The sequence below is a fragment of the Pholcus phalangioides genome, unplaced genomic scaffold, assembly GCF_987345545.1.
Source record: "Pholcus phalangioides strain wild (caught in Gottingen) unplaced genomic scaffold, Ppha-v1.0 ptg000014l_1, whole genome shotgun sequence".
Taxonomy (NCBI): domain Eukaryota; kingdom Metazoa; phylum Arthropoda; class Arachnida; order Araneae; family Pholcidae; genus Pholcus; species Pholcus phalangioides.
The window spans coordinates 19,826,525-19,845,068 of record NW_028301607.1 but is presented as its reverse complement, the minus strand read 5'-3'; the positions used below and the strand labels follow the sequence as shown (position 1 = coordinate 19,845,068).

Here is an 18,544-nt window from a genome sequence, read left to right as displayed (position 1 = left end):
AAGCATGTATGCGGATTGATTATTTTATGAATTCTTATAATGCTGGGTAACAAATCAAAAGTTGTAATTTCTGAACCACTTCTACGCCTATATTTCTGAGAAGAGAGATAATTTGTTTGGCAATTCAAAAATAAATTTGCATATATGCCCCCTTTTTATTTTGCTGTAAAACTTGTGTAAGTTATGAAGTTTGCAGTGACTCCTTAAAAACTGCTTAAAAACTCCTTAATTTTTATTTAGGAAATTTTGTATGAACCCTGATATAAATAGGTGATGAGACGTCCAGAGTCAATGTGGCAATAACTACGGAGAAAATATTTATTTTATTTTAGTTTTTTTTCTTTAATTTTTAATAGAAATTTTTACTATTGTGTTTAATTGGTTTTATGTAAATTTCTCATTTCATAAGAAAAATGTCAGAAGATGCAAACGGAAATCTCAGGGATATAGATGTGAAGGGAGCAAGAATATCTATTCGAATTGCAAAACTGGAGCTTCAGCTAGAGCAGTAGTGCCCACTATATAGCGCTATTCACAGGGGCGATACCAGCTTCAGACACGATTGGGACAAGGGGGCAATGGGAGGATGAGAGGAAAAGATCAGTTTTCGAAAACTCAGACCATTTTTCCAAGGAAGTCTTCGTAAATATCCATCCTTGAGCGAAAAAAAAGGATGTTGCACACGGAAAGTCGTACTTATTTCATCTGTAAGGAAACAGAGCTGAAGTGTTTTTCCCATTTGAATATGCGCTATACAATCCATATATACTGTAACTGATCATTAAAGACTATTGTCACAGATTTCAACACCATCTGGGGGGGGAAAAGGTCCAATGTTCCCGGGACTAGTTTTACTAATGAATAGGTCATTATTGGAGCCATTGCCCCCCAGAAAGGTGGGGCTGGGATCAGGTTTCAGGGCCCATGATTCCCTTCATTTTTTTTTCAAGTTGTAAATTTACTACACTGGTGGCCTGGCAAAGAGCCTAGCCTAGGGCTCTGCTGCAAGATGTGGGTAGGGAGGGGAATGATTTTAGCTTCGCTACTCATTCACCCACGGCTATGGCCTTATTTTATATTTTTGTACATAATGACAGCCTTTGCAGTATGCAGTGGATGGCAAACTTTTGTCACCCATGGCTCTCTTTACCCTAGGTTTGTCTGCAGCTTTCAGGAAGAATATAGTAGCTATTACGCATTCATAAAAGAACCGCTAGTGAACAGACTCAAACATCAGTGGTCAACAGCCATCGCGATGATCCTGAACGAAATTTCTGGCTACGCCCCTGAACCAAACGGTAACATCTGTGTGTAAGTGCGAGAATATGAATTGCAGATGAGAAATGTTGAATTTTTGAGTTAAAAAGTCGCTTATCAAAGTCGCTTTAACATGCATATCAATCAGGATTACTCAATGATATATATAATTATATTATCAATCATATCTCAAAGAATTTTTTTTTTACATTTAATTAGCATAATTTCATCTGAATTTTTGGTTTTTAAATGTTAAAGCTGAAAGTGGAAATTTTTACAATCTAACAAGATTTCTGATGTGTTCATAAAAAGAATTAATGAAATTTATTCAGAATTATATGTAAAAGAAAATAACACTGGGGGGGGGGGGGGGGGGGGTTAACAAAATTTCACTTTTTTTGTGTTTCTTTGATCAAATAGAACCATTCTTATAGTCTTTTCCCCACTGATTCCGAATCTGCTTTCAGAATTTGTTTGGCATAGTTTTTGAGTAACACATGATTAAAATTTTGAAAAACGTATATTTTTCGCATTTGCTTACAACTTAAAATAACTTAAATTCTAATATTAATGGCAGTTCAAAAGGTATTTTTACATGTTTTTCTTCTGTATTTTGCAGCAGGAATATCTCTTTTTAATATCCAACAGTAATCGGCAGGCATGTTTGAACTCCACTTGCCTTGAGAACATGTTTCCATGATGGATATGTCTTGGTGGAATCGTTCACCATGCTCGTCGCTGACGTCACCTAGGTTTTCTGGGAAAAATCCAAATGTGAATGAAGAAAGTGCAGACCTGCCAACTCTCCCGATTTAGGCGGGAGACTCCGGATGTTTCATCCTTTCTCCCGCTCTTTGGATTTTAGCAGAAAATTAGATTTTACGCCAACTTTCACGTTGTTGTGGCTTCAATGATTACTGTCGTCGTTAGGGAAAACACCCATAGAGGACAGCCATAGTCATTTCCATCGAGCAGCCTTAAAAAAGTCTGTGACCGTATTTAAGCAACTGGCAAAGCAGCAACTTCATTTTTGTAGCGTTTATCGGCAATCATTTATCAGTGGCATGACCTTGGTTGCCGAAATTCCTGTATAATCGTTATTGTATTCCATTAACAGCTGTGTGCTAAACACGTTTTTTCGTTGGCAGCTTTGTAATTTGAATTTTTTTAATTGTTTCTTCCGATTAAACATCTTTAGAAAAAATAAATAAAACTTTAAGCTATATAAAGTTAAATATAAAGCTTTTAAGAGTTCATATACCCAAGATCATCAATCACTGATAGCATCCACGAAAGGAAACACTTATACTTTATGAACAGTATGTAGATGTGATTTCTCTATTCTGCATGGAAAGACTGACATGGAATTATATTCTGCTCAGGGGCAATGCAGAACCTGCCTTGGGGTGGGGGGGGGATGTAACTTTTTCTTAATTGATTAAAAAAAAAAGTTATGAACTTTTTTTTGATCGAGTATATGAGTGTCAGGGGTGGGAGTAAGGGCGTAGCGAGGGGGAACTTAAGGGTCTAGTCCCCCCCCTCCCCAAAATGTGAGAAAATGACCGAAAAAAGGGAAGATGATGGCCAAATCCATTGTTCTGTCACTTTGGTTCCCCCCCCCCTCCGGATTTCTGGATTTCAAAAGTTGGCACATCTGAAAATGTATCTTTAGTGACATATTGCAACCAAGAGCTTTATAGTTCTCAAGTAATTCCTCCACAGCTGATGGAACCAGCTAATTTTACAATCAAAAAATATGGAACCATAATGTGGAACATGAATCCATATTTCAAGCATTTATTTATTCGCAGCATTGTGTTCATACATCATATCTATTCCCAGCATAATGTTTATACATTATGGTTATTTGCATCTTATTTACATCGTGTTTATACATCAATTTCAATATTTGCATCATATATCATCAAAACTATTGAATAAACAATTTGATGTTTGACTTTTGAAGGTATGATTATTTGTGAAATAAAAGGTGGTGCCACACGCACACAATACCTAATAAAGAGTTCTTCACTGTGTATTTGCTTTATTATATCACTCCTGAGGTTTAATGTTTCATAAGTATTCAAAGTTTACTTAATGTAACAATTTGTGTGAAGGTTTTAATTTAACTTTCTGTTCAACTTTTTAACCAATACAAACTAACAATATCCACTTAAAGTAATTTAACATTGTGATTGGGGAAAATCTCATATGTAGCAAAAAAAGGGAAAAATATAGATTTTAACTTCTGAAAAATTATTTTAAAAAACAAAAAATTATTTCTTTCAGACATTCTGAATTTTCATCAATTTCTTCTAGAAATCTTTCACTAAATCCAAAATATTGTTCCATTAATTCTAGAATTAATCATCTTTCGTAGTTTTCATCCATTTCCTGAAGATACTCAGCATACCACGGTAAAAAGCTCTGTGGGCAAAATGTGTGACAAAGTGTGTGATTACAAACTCGCCAGGTTACGAAGTGTGTAAGATAACTGCCAAATATGGCAGCTTTGCTGATATAAGTCAAGTGGTACACTATGAGCACCGGTTCGGAAGAGTGCGTGAATAGGATTTCGCTCTCTATTTATATTTCTTCTGAATGATTAGTACCTTGTCTCACAGGCAGAGGTACCCTATGGCTTCCATTTGGTGGTCATAATAATCCATGATCTCAAATTTTCATAACCATGTAAACAATATGAGGAAGCCTAATCAACTTACTCCCGCTTGTTGAGTCTGTTGTCACCTGGAAAAATAATAGTGTTCTAAAATTATATTCCAAGCCACATCACCCAAATGGATTTGCACATGGACACGTCATCACTTTCTTTGTGCGCCAAAAGTCAACAGTATGCTGATTGGTCCAAAGATAAAGATGTTATCCATTACTCTAAATAGTTCGAGCAGATGCTACATCATGGCAGTTTTTCATTTCTACATCCTGCTTTCACTTGTCAGCAGCTTTGAGCGTATATAGCAGTGAGCTCTACATCATAATGCACTAACATCTGATGATGTTCGAGTCCACTGACCATGTTCATTTAATATTTTTAGGTGAAGAGTTTTATACTATTCTGGGGGTCTGGGTAGACTATAATTCAGGGGTGGCCAACCTGTGGCATGCTATGGTAATGACTTTCTATTCAATGTGTTTCTTAGAAATCAAAAGAGTGGCGCACTGGAACTTTTAGGAAAATTAAAAGACAGTCAAACAATATTTTGCAGGAACATTGAGAATACTCATGTCCCATAAAAACAGGACTTATAGTCTCAGTGTTAAAATTTGTAGAGTTTCAATTCTATTCATCACATCATAAAACTTACATTGACAAAACAAAGAAAATCCATCCAAGGGATCGTTGTCGATTCATACTAGTGGACACGATTATTATTAAGTTAATTTTCAAACACGAATAGTAAATATTAATAATAAACTAATAATTTAAAAAAAATAAAACGATGAAAAACGCAAGACAGAGAAATCATCTAATGAATATGACATATATACGCAGACACAAAATATTACATTGATTTAAATTAAGATTAGTGATTTGTTTTATTAATATAAATAAAATAAATTATAAATGAAGCAAATAATTGGTATTAGTATTAAAATAAATAATGGCAACAGCGGAAGGTGTGATTCAGAAATTTTTGAGTGATGGAGTAGTGTTTTCCTTTTTTGCGTCAGCTCAATAGGGAAAAAATATATTGCATATTAAAAATAGCTTTCAATATCATTTATAGAAAGCAAATATTGTTTGAGACGTTTTTTAATACAAATATTGAACTGCAGTCAAGAATGTCAAATTGTTGTAAAATTTTGGAACAAGAAACGTAAAGTGAATTCTCTTTACTGTTTTATGAATAAGTGGTATAGATAATGTATTGCTAAATCTACTCAATGTTCTTGAAGTATTGAAAGGTAAATAGAGTTGATTTTTATATAGAAAAATTATAGATATGTGAAAATATAGATAACAAAGGGGTAGTATATTTAGGTTTTGTAAAAGTTTGTGTGAAGGAGTAGAATAATCGTTAGTAAGTGCTCTAATTATTTTTTTTTTGCATTTGAATAATGGGGCGTAAAGTGCTTATGTAATCGCTTCCCCTAACTGTCAGGCCATATAATGTATGTGAATGAATAACGGCATAATAACATGACAGTAGAAAAGGTTGGTTTACATATTGCTTAAGATAATAGAATTTCGATAGGGTGTATCGAAGTTTTGATTGCATGTGTTTTCCATTTTAGGTTATCTATGTGTACACCAAGATACTTTAATGAAGATACTTGTTCTAAAGATGAGCATGTGCACAAAAAATTATATGGGCAGTTTTGGCTATGAAAAATAATATTTTATGTAATTTCTGTATTGTTATGCAAAGAAAAGCTCATAAATTTTGTTTTCGATATATTAATTTCAAGATTATTTGCAGAAAACCAATTGCAAACTTTAAGTCAGGATTTATGGTGTTCGTTAAAGATTGATGATCTATTGCTGAATAAAGTAATGCAGTATCATCAGCGAATGTCATAATTTTAGCAAATAAATCAAGGTTATAGAAATCATTGATAAATATAGTAAAAAGAAGTGGCCCTAAAGTAGATCCTTGAGGAATTCCTTTCTTCATAGACATTGGAGTACTTATATATTTGCCACATTTAACTATTTGGATCCTGTTCTTAAAGTATGATTTAAATAGGCTATGTGCATTACCTGTAATTCCATACAGTTATCAAGTAAAATGTTATGGTCAATGCTGTTGAAACATTTTTGTATATCCAGAAAGATATCTATTGTTTTCTTTGATTTGTCTATATTATCAACAATATAGTTACTAAATTCAAGAAGTGTAGTTTCTGTATTTCTATTTGGAAGAAACCCATGTTGGTTGTTTGAAAAGAAATTATGCACATTTAAATATAAAAAAAAGTCTGTCTCATAATTGTTTCCATAATTTTTGATGCTGTACAAAGAACTGAAACAGATCTATAATTATTAAAGTCATTTTTGTCGCCTGCTTTGTAGATTGGGGTTATGACGGCATGTTTTAATGAATCGAGAAAAAATTCCATTTTCCAAACTATCATTGGTAATTACCACAAAAATGAATTTATTTGTCTTAAAAACGTGGCAATTTTTGTATAAAATATCATTGGTAAGCCTGGAAAATATATGTAGAACATTATCCGGAATATGTTTCCAAACTTTTGCATTAATTGAATCAGAAAATGTAACTGAAGTTCTTAAATTATTTATGATTTTTTTTACTTCAGCAATATCTGAAGGAAAGAGAAAAATGGAGTTATTGATGTTTTGAATAAATATTGTTCATGAGCATCATCCGAAATTCCTCTATTTAAATTGTAAAATGTAAATTGAATTGATTAACCAGGTTTTGAGGTACAAGATTATCAGGGAGAATATTTGTTTTTTGTTTTGCACCCAGTATGTTATTAACAAATTTCCAGTGTTCAGCATTACTCTGACACTTAGTAAATCGGTTGAGTAGTAGTTTTTCCTGACAATTCTAATTTTTGATTTAGTTGGTGATGTTAAATTTCTGTAAGCTGACTCAACTGCAATGTCATAAGGGTATTTTGTAGTCTTCAGATACAGTTTTTGTTTATTTTTTATTAAACAACGAATTTCGTTGGTAACCCACGGTTTCCCCTAATTTCTTAAAGAAGCATTACTTACATATCTGAAGTGATTCTGAACAATAATGTGTAAAGTAGAAAAAAAGTGATAGAAAACAAGTTCACTATGCGAATTATCAGTTTTAAATATATAATGTCATAGTGTAGTTAATAACTTTCCTTTTCATTGCTTGCATGACTGTATTAAATTTATTTAAGTTATGAGAATCAAATTGTAACTTGCAAACAATTGGGTAGTGATTGGTAATATCAGTTTCGATTATGGACGATTAATATCTAATAATATTAGATGAATTACGTAAATATATGTGATCGATACAAGTACCAGATGTGTGTCTCGTTATATCATTGATGAATGGTAAAAATCCATATCCTGACAATATATCCATGTAATTTGATTCATCATTTGAAGCAGGATTTAGTATATCTACAGTATATTGATGTCACCAATTAATATAATAATTTTCGTTTTAATAGTATTTAACGTTGAATCCAGTTCTTCAACAAATTTTGAGATGGTGAATGAATGAGATCTATACAAACAAAAGAGAGCTAATTTTAGTGAAGGCTGATGGACACCAATTACTTCCGCTGTTTGCATTGTGACGGATGTTAATTGGTTGTAAACCAAGGACATTAGTATACACCAATATACCACCTGACTTATTATAGATTCTGCAACATGAAAATAGATTAAAACCTGGTATATTATAAAGTTCAATTTCCTCATTGAATATCTAAACCTCTGAAAGGACTATAACATATATTTATTGTAGAAGCAGCTATCTATGTAAGTTACGAAATTATCAAAGTTAGCTCTTACGCTTCTTATATTTAAATGTATTATATTGAAATCAGAATTATACTGTGATATACAATTATTGGAACTATCACTGTTGACGGTGAAAATTTTTTGTAGATCTTCCAGGGTGTTCAATTTGAAATTCTGATTCATATTAAAAATCAGTTAACATGTGTTAAATCATCCACATGGGTGATTCTGAACAACCTGGAATCATCTAATTTACACATATAAATCTTACCGTCACGGATCCAACCATGTTTAAATCCAGTCTCTTCTTTATGCATTCTAGAGTGGTAAAACACATTTTTCATATACGGGCACAAGTGTTCATTGAAATATATCGATGTAGGTTCAAGTCTGCTGTCTACTAATGACGCAAGCAATTTCTTAAACTTGCTGTTCTCAGAAAACAGTCTCGATTGAATTTTTTGTCAAATTGAATGATAATGGGCTTGATTTTGTCCTTTTTATCAGTAGGCACTCTGTGTGTCACAGTAATACTTTACATCTCAGTTCAGGTTCAATTAAATTCACCAAGTTCTCTTTCAGAGTACTGATATCTTCATTTTCTGTCTCAGGAAGACCCTGGACTTCATATAGATATGTTGCATCGACGGCAGTATTGCTGAAGTTCACAGATTTCAATTTGTAGTTTCTTAACATCTGATTTTTGCTGAGAATTCTCAGAGGAGAGTAACATAAGCGTTGTAAATAATCATGATTGTGGCACAGCTTGGAAAAAGGTTGGCCACCCCTGCTTTATTGAGTTCTCACTTAGAGTACATCAATGCTTTCTGTCTTAAGTGGTGCTATTGTAGTTGACATCAGATCAGTATTATACATCCTATTGTGATGTGGCTTGCTTCTCTTTGGCAATGAAGTACCTTCCCGCGTTCCTGTTGGAACTATGTTCAAGTAATGATGGCCATCACCGTCTTCATCATGATTTAGTGAGATCTTTTGAGTGTGCCGTATTTCCGTCTGCAAACGTTCCAGTGTTGTGTGAATTATGTGTTGATCTTCAACAGTGATTCTGCACTCTCGCCAATCGAAAAGGATTATTTTTTGTGATCATGGTCTGACTCTGCAGGTAAATTGAGACGATTTCTTCAAGTAATAGGGAAAGTGATCAACGTAATTAGCTGAGATTGATCTTTTGTTATGTTGAGATCATGGTCTATATCAGCGGTTCTCAATCGGTGCCCCGCGGAGCCCTTGGGGTCCTCATGGTGAGCCCCTGGTGAGTCTTCATGCACTCACCAGGGGCTCCGTGGCCACACGAGAAAAATAAAAAAAACAGTAAAATTTAAAAAAAATTATAAATATTTTTAAATAGTAAAAATAAACCAGTAACTTTGATGAATAATTAAAAAATTGGCCTACAAGATCCACCATAGAATTTTTTTACATAAAAGGGCTCTGCGAGTCAAAAAAGGTTGAGAACTGCTGGTCTATATCATAGCAGGCATGCCAACTCTCCGGATTTAGGCAACTGCCCCTGCGGGGAATCGAACCCTCCTGAGATTCTGTGCCTCTGTAGTCTAGGGCGTTCACCCGGAAAGTGAAAGGACTTGGGTTCGATTCCCTGCAGGGGCAGATGAATTTTCTCTCTTTCCAAAATATATCTTCGCAACATCCAGTTGTTAAAACCTTTGTATGATAGTGGAGAGTGACGTCATCCTTATGTAAGTTGCCATCTGGTGGCAGCATCAGCAGTTGTGAGCTTGGCCTGAGTCTGGTCCGGCCGTCCATGTACGGCCCCTTTCAGTGTACACGAGCTCCAATGAAAGATTGAGAGATTCGGTGCCTCTGTAGTCTAGTGCGTTCACCCGGAAAGTGAAAGGACGTGGGTTCGATTCCCCGCAGGGCAGTTGAATTTTCTCTCTTTCCAAAATATATCTTTGCAAAATCCAGCTGTTAAAACGTATGATAGCGGAGAGTGACGTCATCCTTGTGTATGGAATTATATTCTGCTCGGGGAAGGGGGCAATGGAACTTTTTCATGATTTATTTTAAAAAAATGTTTTCAAAAATTTTTTTTTTTTTTTTTTTTGGTCGATTAACCCCCTGTAAAAGAATCTCCAGTTTCCTGAATTCCAAAAGTTAGCACGTCTGATCATAGTTTCCAAACCTTTTTTGTCCCAACGCAATCTAACCCATAGGATCCTGTGTTATACCACGATCTCTTATATAACCGGCCTTTGCGTAGCGTTGTGACGTCACTGGAAGTAGTGCTAAACCTCCACCTCCTTAAGCCTAACAATCTGATTGGATACAGCGACTATATTTTTTTACGTTTTTTTCTCCCTGAAGAATTTGAATCACGTAACCAGTCAGAAAATTTTCTTAAAAGACATCGATATTTTCCAACAATACACACATTAGACTCATTTAAAAAAAATTCGTTTGCCCTTTCCCATCAATTATGTACCGCACTATTCACTTTTTTTTCAATGAAGGATTTCATTGATCTTCACACACACGTTGTACAGTCATCTTAATTCCTTAATTTTTTTTCTATTTAAAAAAAAAACAATCATTCTGTACAGATATTTTTATAAGTATGAGACATTTAAAAAAAAAAAAAAATCGAGTGTTCCTAAAATTCAACCTTTGCAGAAATACCTTGAAAACTTCTAATTTTTGAACAGATAAATGAGAAAAAAAAGCCTTGCATCTTTTTTACTTCTGAATATTATTTGATAGCAATAAAAGACACCATAATAAGTTCAAATTGGAAAAGTTAACTTACATTTTTCGAAAAATGTTGACACAACTTTATTTTACATGAATATAAAATCCTTTCATTCATGTAGGAAAAAGTCCATACATGAAATAAATTCAAAAATACACATTTGATAAATGATTTCAATTATTTTCAGTAATTTCAAATGTATTGATTTCAAAAATAAGCAAATTTGATTTTAATGTAAGTTGGTGGTTATGATTAAACAGTACAGTTAAAAATAAATATATTTTTTGTGATCATCTGTGGCATGTATCAAGTAACATACTATGGAACCCCAATAACTTGAAACCCAAAGACTATCGAAAAATAATTATGTTGACGTAAGCAGATGTAAAGTTAGTGAATTTGATATCATTTTCCTTTAAACAATTATTAAATTTTTTTTATGTATGTATATTGTTGAACACACACACAATTCTAGATACCATTCACAGATTCATAAAAACAAATGTTCATATCTGCAATTTCCTACGAAAAGTTTTCATACTGGGAATAATCTCAAATTTTAGGTGGAAGGGGCGTACATTTTGATTGTTGAAAGATGTTATTTGTGAATGAGCATATTGCAATGGACCAAAACAGATGAATTTTCTCCACTCATTTAAAACACATCAATTTAGCTTTTTTGTGTCATCTCTCTCACTCAAAAATTATTCACACCTGTGGCTTTCATATTAAATGGATGAGTTTTCAGGTTCCAAACAGAGAAATAACGGGAAGTAACTTTAGTGAAAGGAGTAGAGAGAATTTGACGTATATTAAACAACAAATAGCAGAAACAATGAAAAATACAATTTTCCTCACACGAGAGTAATGTCGCAAAATTTTGTGAACCGATCAACGCATGGGCCATTTCTGAGTAGGAGTTATAGTAATGCAGTTTAAATCATAGTCCACTTAAGTGGAATATGGTACTCATGCGTCAAGTTGAAATATTTTCCCCAATGAATCGAATATTATGGCAACCATATAAATAATAAAAGGCGAGTTATCAAGGTTGCACTGTATTATAATTTAACATTTCAAAATACACATTTTGAGATACAAAAAAAAAGTTAATGAATAAATTTGGAGGTTGATGTCTCCTTTCCAAATCACAGTAATGTTGCATGAAGACATGTTCGCATTTAACGATTATGTTTTTATCATTTTTATGTTATAGCAGGCTGTTTCGAGTTATACCTGCACCATATTAAAAAAAAAAAACCCCCTTTGTGGAAAGTATGAACAAGTAATAATTATTTGCCTGATAGGCATAATTGAAAAAGAAACCAACGATGATAAAGGCAAAGCTATGATTCAAGTAAAAGGGGGGGGGCGAGAGGTGTTACGATTTTTCTTACTCTGAAACAGAGTTCCTCACTCAAAATATGAAAATTTTCAAAAACCATTGGAAATTCATGGCTTTTCCTTATTTATTGTTGGTGACCTCTTCGAATAATTAGAAAGTTTTTGCATTTTTCTATTACCTTTCACTTGGCATTTTTTCCTTTTTGTTTCAAATTCATCACAAGTCATTTTTTTTATAGAAAGTATTTCAGAATGCATCAGTAATAAAACATATACTCATATACATGACCTCATAGTGCTATCCATAAATGTTTTTCACATCTTTCTGATAGAAAAATTTCCCTTTAATATCAATAAATTGCATGTTATTTCATGTGCTATTCTTACGCAACATGCAGTTAATTGATGTTAGTGGTGATTAAGGATATGCTACATACCTTCCAAATTACCACTACCAGCAGAAACATTGACATCGTTGTCACTAGCAACGGATCATTTTTGGATTGGGAATCTACTATATGAAGAAATATACCACAGTCTTTGTTATTTACTAATGTCCAATAATCTCAAATATCAAGGAAGTTCATTATATTAAATACTATATAAGCTTGTCGTTTACACATTTCAAATACTCCTACCGGTTTCATATTTTTTTTCTCTCTGGCTTGTTTTGAAGTGTGAAACGCAAGAGTCCTAGTGTACAAAAACACATGGAAGAACCATCTGAATTGACCATATGTAAAATCATTTGTGACCTGTCTCGATGGATATGAAAGAGCAACTCCCTGGCAACCTAGCAATCACGAACATACTCCTGCCCTGAAATAATTGTTGTTATTATACGTGCAAAGTTACAAGGGAACCTAATTCTTAAGTCTGCTTCTAAAGGCTCTTGGAAGTCTTCATAGTGTGACTACACAACTATCTCTGGCAGATTGGCAGAAGTCGAGCAAACTGTCAGAGTATAACACTTGATCTTTGAAAGGCATCACCGATGGTTGAAGTGATTCAACAGTGGTACATCATTGAGACAGTTTCTCGAGACCTTACTGTATCCGTAGATTTGCCAATCAGGAAGCTTGTTGAATGCATTGATGGAGGATAGATGTCGTTGAGTCATGACCGTGTTTGGTGCTGAGCAGATATGAAATCAGGAACGCTTCCTCAGGGTTCATAAATAGCTTGTTTAGAATCTGGCTTCAAATGTGGTTTACATACCTGTAAGATGAGAGAAAAGAGCCCTTATAAAAATTTATGGCGTTAAATCAGTTTATTTTGAAAATAATATAATTTTAATTATGATTACAAATTTTTCTCTCTCTCTACTATCACCAGATTTCCTACTTGTAGGTACATCTTGAAACAATAAGTTTTCTACAAAATATTTTTGAAAATATCTAAGCATAAAAAATTAAAACTGTTTCATAATATTCACAATGTTGAAAGTATATGACAAATTTTCATAATGATTAAGTTCTTTAAAAAAAATTGAAAATTAAGAAAGGAAAAAAAAAATTCCCAAGGTGAACAATTCTCCTTTATTAATGCATGCCTAATTTTCATTGAGTTCATTGCCAGTAAGAAATTGAACTAATGTTAACTCTTTAAAATTATGTACAGATAAAATAAAATTTTTTCAAATAGACAAAAAATTGAGTAATATGTGAAACGTAATCTAAACACAAATGCTGTACCTCATCTGTTCAATTTTGAACAATGATCAGTTTTTAATTATTGGAGTTAGATTATTTAACTTTTTTTTCTGTTGTTTTATTAAACTTTTATTTGTATCGAAGTTTGTTGTTACGGAAAAAAATATATTACATACCATATTGATATATATTATATCATAAAAAAATCAGCGATTTTGCACTTTTGACAAAGAATAGCCTTCAACATCATCATAAAACTAGTGGACTAATGCTCTTATAACCAGAAAAATTCAAGAAAATTTTATTAAATAAACAAGAACGTTCTTACCTTACTATTGCTGGTAATTTTAAAAACCTTTCGATGGCATGCTATTTCTCGGCATCTGAACATGGCGACTTTTGGATCATTCCTTCAATTTAATTTATAATTCGGCACGACTATCGTGAATGGCATCAGAAATATATACAAATACAAATTCGAAAAAACAGAGTTAAAATAAAATTATAAAAACACCTGCGAAGCAGAGATGAAGAACAAACACGTTCAAGCATGCTTCGCTGAGTAGAGTCATGAAAGAACGATAGCACTACTCTTGCTGACGTCACAGCATTCCTGATCACGTGTGCAGAGGCCGGTTATCTAGGTGGTCGTAGTTATACCCGTAACTTCTACCGCTCCCCTGGAACATTCTATCACACCCCAGGGGTGCGTTAATGCTCGCGTTGGGAATCATTGGTCTATATGATTAATGTTGACGAGAACTTTAACAATAATTATTTAATGTAACTTAAATATCAATTGTGTTCAAATAAATGACTTAATTGCAAAATTGGCAATGTTTCTTTTGAGTTAGTCACTTCCCACCCTGCATTTGACAAAGTCCATTTCGGAGCAGCAAAATATAGCATTCGGAGCAGATATTTATAAATTGGAGCAGCGAAATTAATATTTTCGTTAACCCTCACCCCTTTTCAAATAAAACTACTGCATTTTTTTTAATCAAACATCTTTACATCAGCTTCTTTTTTTTATCGTTTCAGGCTTTTGACACCTCATTTGAAAGAGCGGCTGTCATAAAATTTTTCGCACCAGTCTATTTAAGATGATTTTTGATTACTCAGGGCACTATTTGCTGTTTGGAACAGCAGCCCTTTAAATAGGCTAAACATTTTCTAGTCTTTATAGATATTATAAATTTTCTATATAAAGTTTTTCAATTTGTTTATACTCAGAAAGGAATTGTTGCAAAATGGGAGAGAATTTCAGAAGAATCAACACGATGGTTTGTCGATTCAGCACTCATTATTTGGCAAGATTGGCGATCTGACACTCGTTATTTGGCGATCTTACTCGTTATTTGGTGATTTAACACTCATTATTCGGCAACATTGGCGATTTAACGCTCGTTATTCGGCAAAGTTTCTAAATTAGCAATCATAATTCGGCGGACATGCTCTTTTCACTCCCGGAATATTTTTTTTCAGGAAACATCGGGATTTGATGCAATGACGATCGACTGCAGTAATTTCTGCTGCTTCCAGTGACTTTTTTTTTTAAAACGGAAACTGACTCGCATTTGTGCAGAAAGACCATTGAAAACCATCCTCAGTTGCACGATCACGGTTATTATTGGGGTTTCGTGATGGAAAGCCCGAAGATGGGCTGATAGTTTAAATACGGCGATAGTTGAAGTACAGTGGAATAAAACACGTTCTTTTCAGAAAGAAGCGTTTTGCGCCATGGGCGGAGATACGGGGGGGGGCATTGCCCCCCAGCGTCAAAGGTGGAGTCGATTGATCTAATGTATAAATGTATTATGAATTGACATCATCATCATTGTGCCCCCCCCCCCAGACTTCGAAGTCTATCTCCGCCTATGTGGCAAGCAGGAACAAAAACTTCTTGACGTCCTTTCCAAAGTTCCGGGCATACTGAAGGAAAATTCGCTATTTGGCGCAGAAAAATACCCTATTGGAGCAGGATGCCGCAAGATGCTAATTTTGGCGCAGAGTTCCCACCCCTGCAAATGACACTGTATGGATGCATGAAGTTCGGGAAGTAGCCAAAACTTGTTTCGCTACGGTAAAAAAGATCACCAGTCAGTGCACAACAAATGTTGTGAATTAACTAGGATACACTTGAATCTTTAGCTTACATAACTGATCGCATACTTGAAGCTTCCAGTTTCAGTGCTGTTGTTTCTCAGGTGTCTCATGTTAAATATCACCCGAGTTAGCTACAGTCGCAGACCGCCTAAATAAGTTGAAGCATATATTTAAGAAATAGACATCATCTGAGAAGATAAACAACAACAAAAGTTGCCAACTGATCGTTGTATTCTACTGTTCGTTCTACTGTATATACATATATTGAGTATATGTTCTTTGATATTCTTTGCCCGCCCCCTCCCAGAAGCATAGTATAGGAATATGCATACCGTAATTTCACACAACCATGGTCTAAACACCTGTGCTCACTAAAACATTGATAATTGAAATGCTTACAACATCTAGTGAACAATTTAATTACTAAAGCAATGAGCATAGATAGTGTAATATGGAGACGTTGTTAGGACGCCCTTTCTCCAATACTTTCCAGCGAATCAGCTGTTAGTTGGGGTTATGTTTTTCACCTCTCTCTTACCTTGTCAGCTAAACTTTCTTGGCTATAAGTTACTACAACAAGCTGTTCTCCACTATTGATGTATTACAGGTAATTTAGTATATAGATATGTTTAATGAAATTTTTACTGTTGTGTGCATATAAAAATAATTATAGGAAAAATAATAGAAAATTTATACTTTGCTCACAACTATGGTTCAACCATTTTTATGGACCACAAGCTGTTACCAATAGCATCGCTCACATGGATTTGGTAATCGTAAAATTAATCATTGATGATTCCCCCATGTAACATTTGAACCCTTCATGACCGTCCTTGGGTTTTGAATTTTCAGAAATCCCGTCCTAGTGGGTATTTACATCATAAAATATAAATATGAAATTTAATCAATATTGTTACTTCAGGATTTCGACTCAGTGATGATTGCTCCATATAATCTGTGAACCCCTTCCCCTTCTCAATGAATTTCTACATTACAATACAAAAATACTGACCAAATTAATATGACCACCCTATTGAACCCCCTTCATCATCTTCTAGCAAAGAAGATAAAGATCGATGTACGATATAGTTGAAGTAGATTCTCTCAAGTATGGTTTGTAAGCGATCTTAATACAAAATATATGATGGACTATAGTTGGGACTTCGTAACACAACTATTGTCCAAAGTTTAATTTTTTTAAATCCATATTTGAACTACATAAATATAAAAAAAAGTACAATATTAATGCTTGATCTTTCTACAGGCAATGTCGGGGGAAAAAAATTAGAATAGCTTGAATACAGAAGTTATGATTAATCTAGAAAATGGTGTTATTTTGGATACCATTATTTAGTTGTGTGAAATTACTATATAGCGTATACTGTACAATTAATTACTGTATACTGTAGTTATTTTTCTAATTGTTCTGGTTTTTTTTTAAAAATTGTGTTTGTTCTTAGTGCTTTCTCCCTTCCCCAATTGTATCTCCCACACAAACATGGAGAAATATGACAAATTATAAAGCGTTTATCAGGAGCCATAGAGGGTCATATTATATGTGGCATTATACAGGTTTGGTTGTTGCCACTGTGCCAGTTATGTGAATCATTGAAGCTTATAAAACCACTTAAAAAGGCTTAATGTGCTACCAAAAGGCAATACTTGAATGCATATTGCAATGAAAACTGCATTTTGATTAGAATTAATTAGAAGTAGCTTATATACGCTGAAATGAGCTCAAATTATAAAATGTCTTCAATTGAGAAAAAAAAGAAACTTGTATTGTGTTTGGGAGAAACATGTTCAAATAAAGAGTTAAATCAATGTTCTTAAAACCATAATAAATTACAAGAAATTTGAGAGAGAAAATAGCTCCACAAAAAAGCTATTTTTTTCTTTAAAAAACCTTGAAGTCATATATTTTCCACACTTTTAAGTCATACAATTACATTTCAGGTTCTAGGATCACAGAATGATAGTGAAATTACTACTGGACCTACAAGCCAGCAGGTTGCTCCTGTCAGTATAGATCTAAATGGTGAAGCAGGTGCTCAGACTGTAGCTACATTGGCAGAAGCAACACTCAATTCTGATGGTCAAATTATTCTCACAGGAGAAGATGGGACACAGAGTGGTAATTTAATCATTTTATGTGTATAAAATTGTTTTTCTGTAAGTTTGTGTGTCGGTATGTATTAGCCTAGTTGTAGCCCATGATAGGGATTTGGTGCTTAGCCTGGCCTTGCAGTTCAGTTCCAGACATTTTACTTATATGACAAAAGACTCCCCCCCCCCCTGTTAATATGACAGATACGGAAAAACTGGCGTGAGAAAATATCTATGTTACAGGAAAGGAAAATTCATCTCTGCCAGGGTTCAAGTCCCTGTGAGGGCAGAGATGAATTTTCTTTTCCTGAAACTTAGATATCTCTTCACTCAGTCTATATGGTGACAGCTACATGTGCAAATTATATAAAATATGTGCAAATTTTACAGTTGCGCAGAAACATATGCTGTTGTACATGGAATCCAAAAAATGTGTGATAAATGATATACATAAAATGCAGTGCATGTATGTGAGGTACATAACACTTGGCTGAAAATAACGATGAAAATTCTAAATACAACAATAATAAAAACTTATATAATAGTGTATAAGATCAAGCAGTCATACTAGTTGTCAGCTGGTAGACAACAAAGTTTTTGCACATTTCTCTTGAATGTTCAATCCTTGGACTTGATAGAGACAACTCTCACGATCCCGTCGGATCCTGGAAACAACTCGGTTACTCGACCAAGTTTCCACTGCAAGGGTGGTAGACAATCTTTTACTAGATTGAGATCGCCCTGAGTGAGATTTTCCTTGGGTTTCAACCACTTGTTTCTCTGTGGTAGCTCGGTAAGATACTCAGCTCTCAGACAATTCCAGAAATGGTGCAGAAGACGCTGTACCAACTGCACATTTAGAGATCCCATGAGTAACATTTGACACAATTTTAGAGCACTTAAGTGGCCCCC

The 18,544-nt window shown here is 34.0% G+C and overlaps 1 protein-coding gene across 8 annotated transcripts in view; it reads left to right on the top strand.

Moving 5' to 3' along the window:
* The window catches only part of LOC149078238 (DNA-binding protein P3A2-like), a 247,483-nt gene that overhangs the window by 206,077 nt on the left and 22,862 nt on the right, over positions 1-18,544 (top strand). For 7 of the 8 annotated variants that reach the window (XM_089241841.1, XM_089241842.1, XM_089241846.1 and 4 more), the window contains one exon: positions 17,483-17,660. In XM_089241841.1, coding sequence (XP_089097967.1) covers positions 17,483-17,660 — 178 coding nt within the window. Of the gene's footprint in view, positions 1-5,514; positions 6,026-17,482; positions 17,661-18,544 lie in introns of those variants that run through there. The other variant, XM_089241848.1, reaches the window with a different exon arrangement.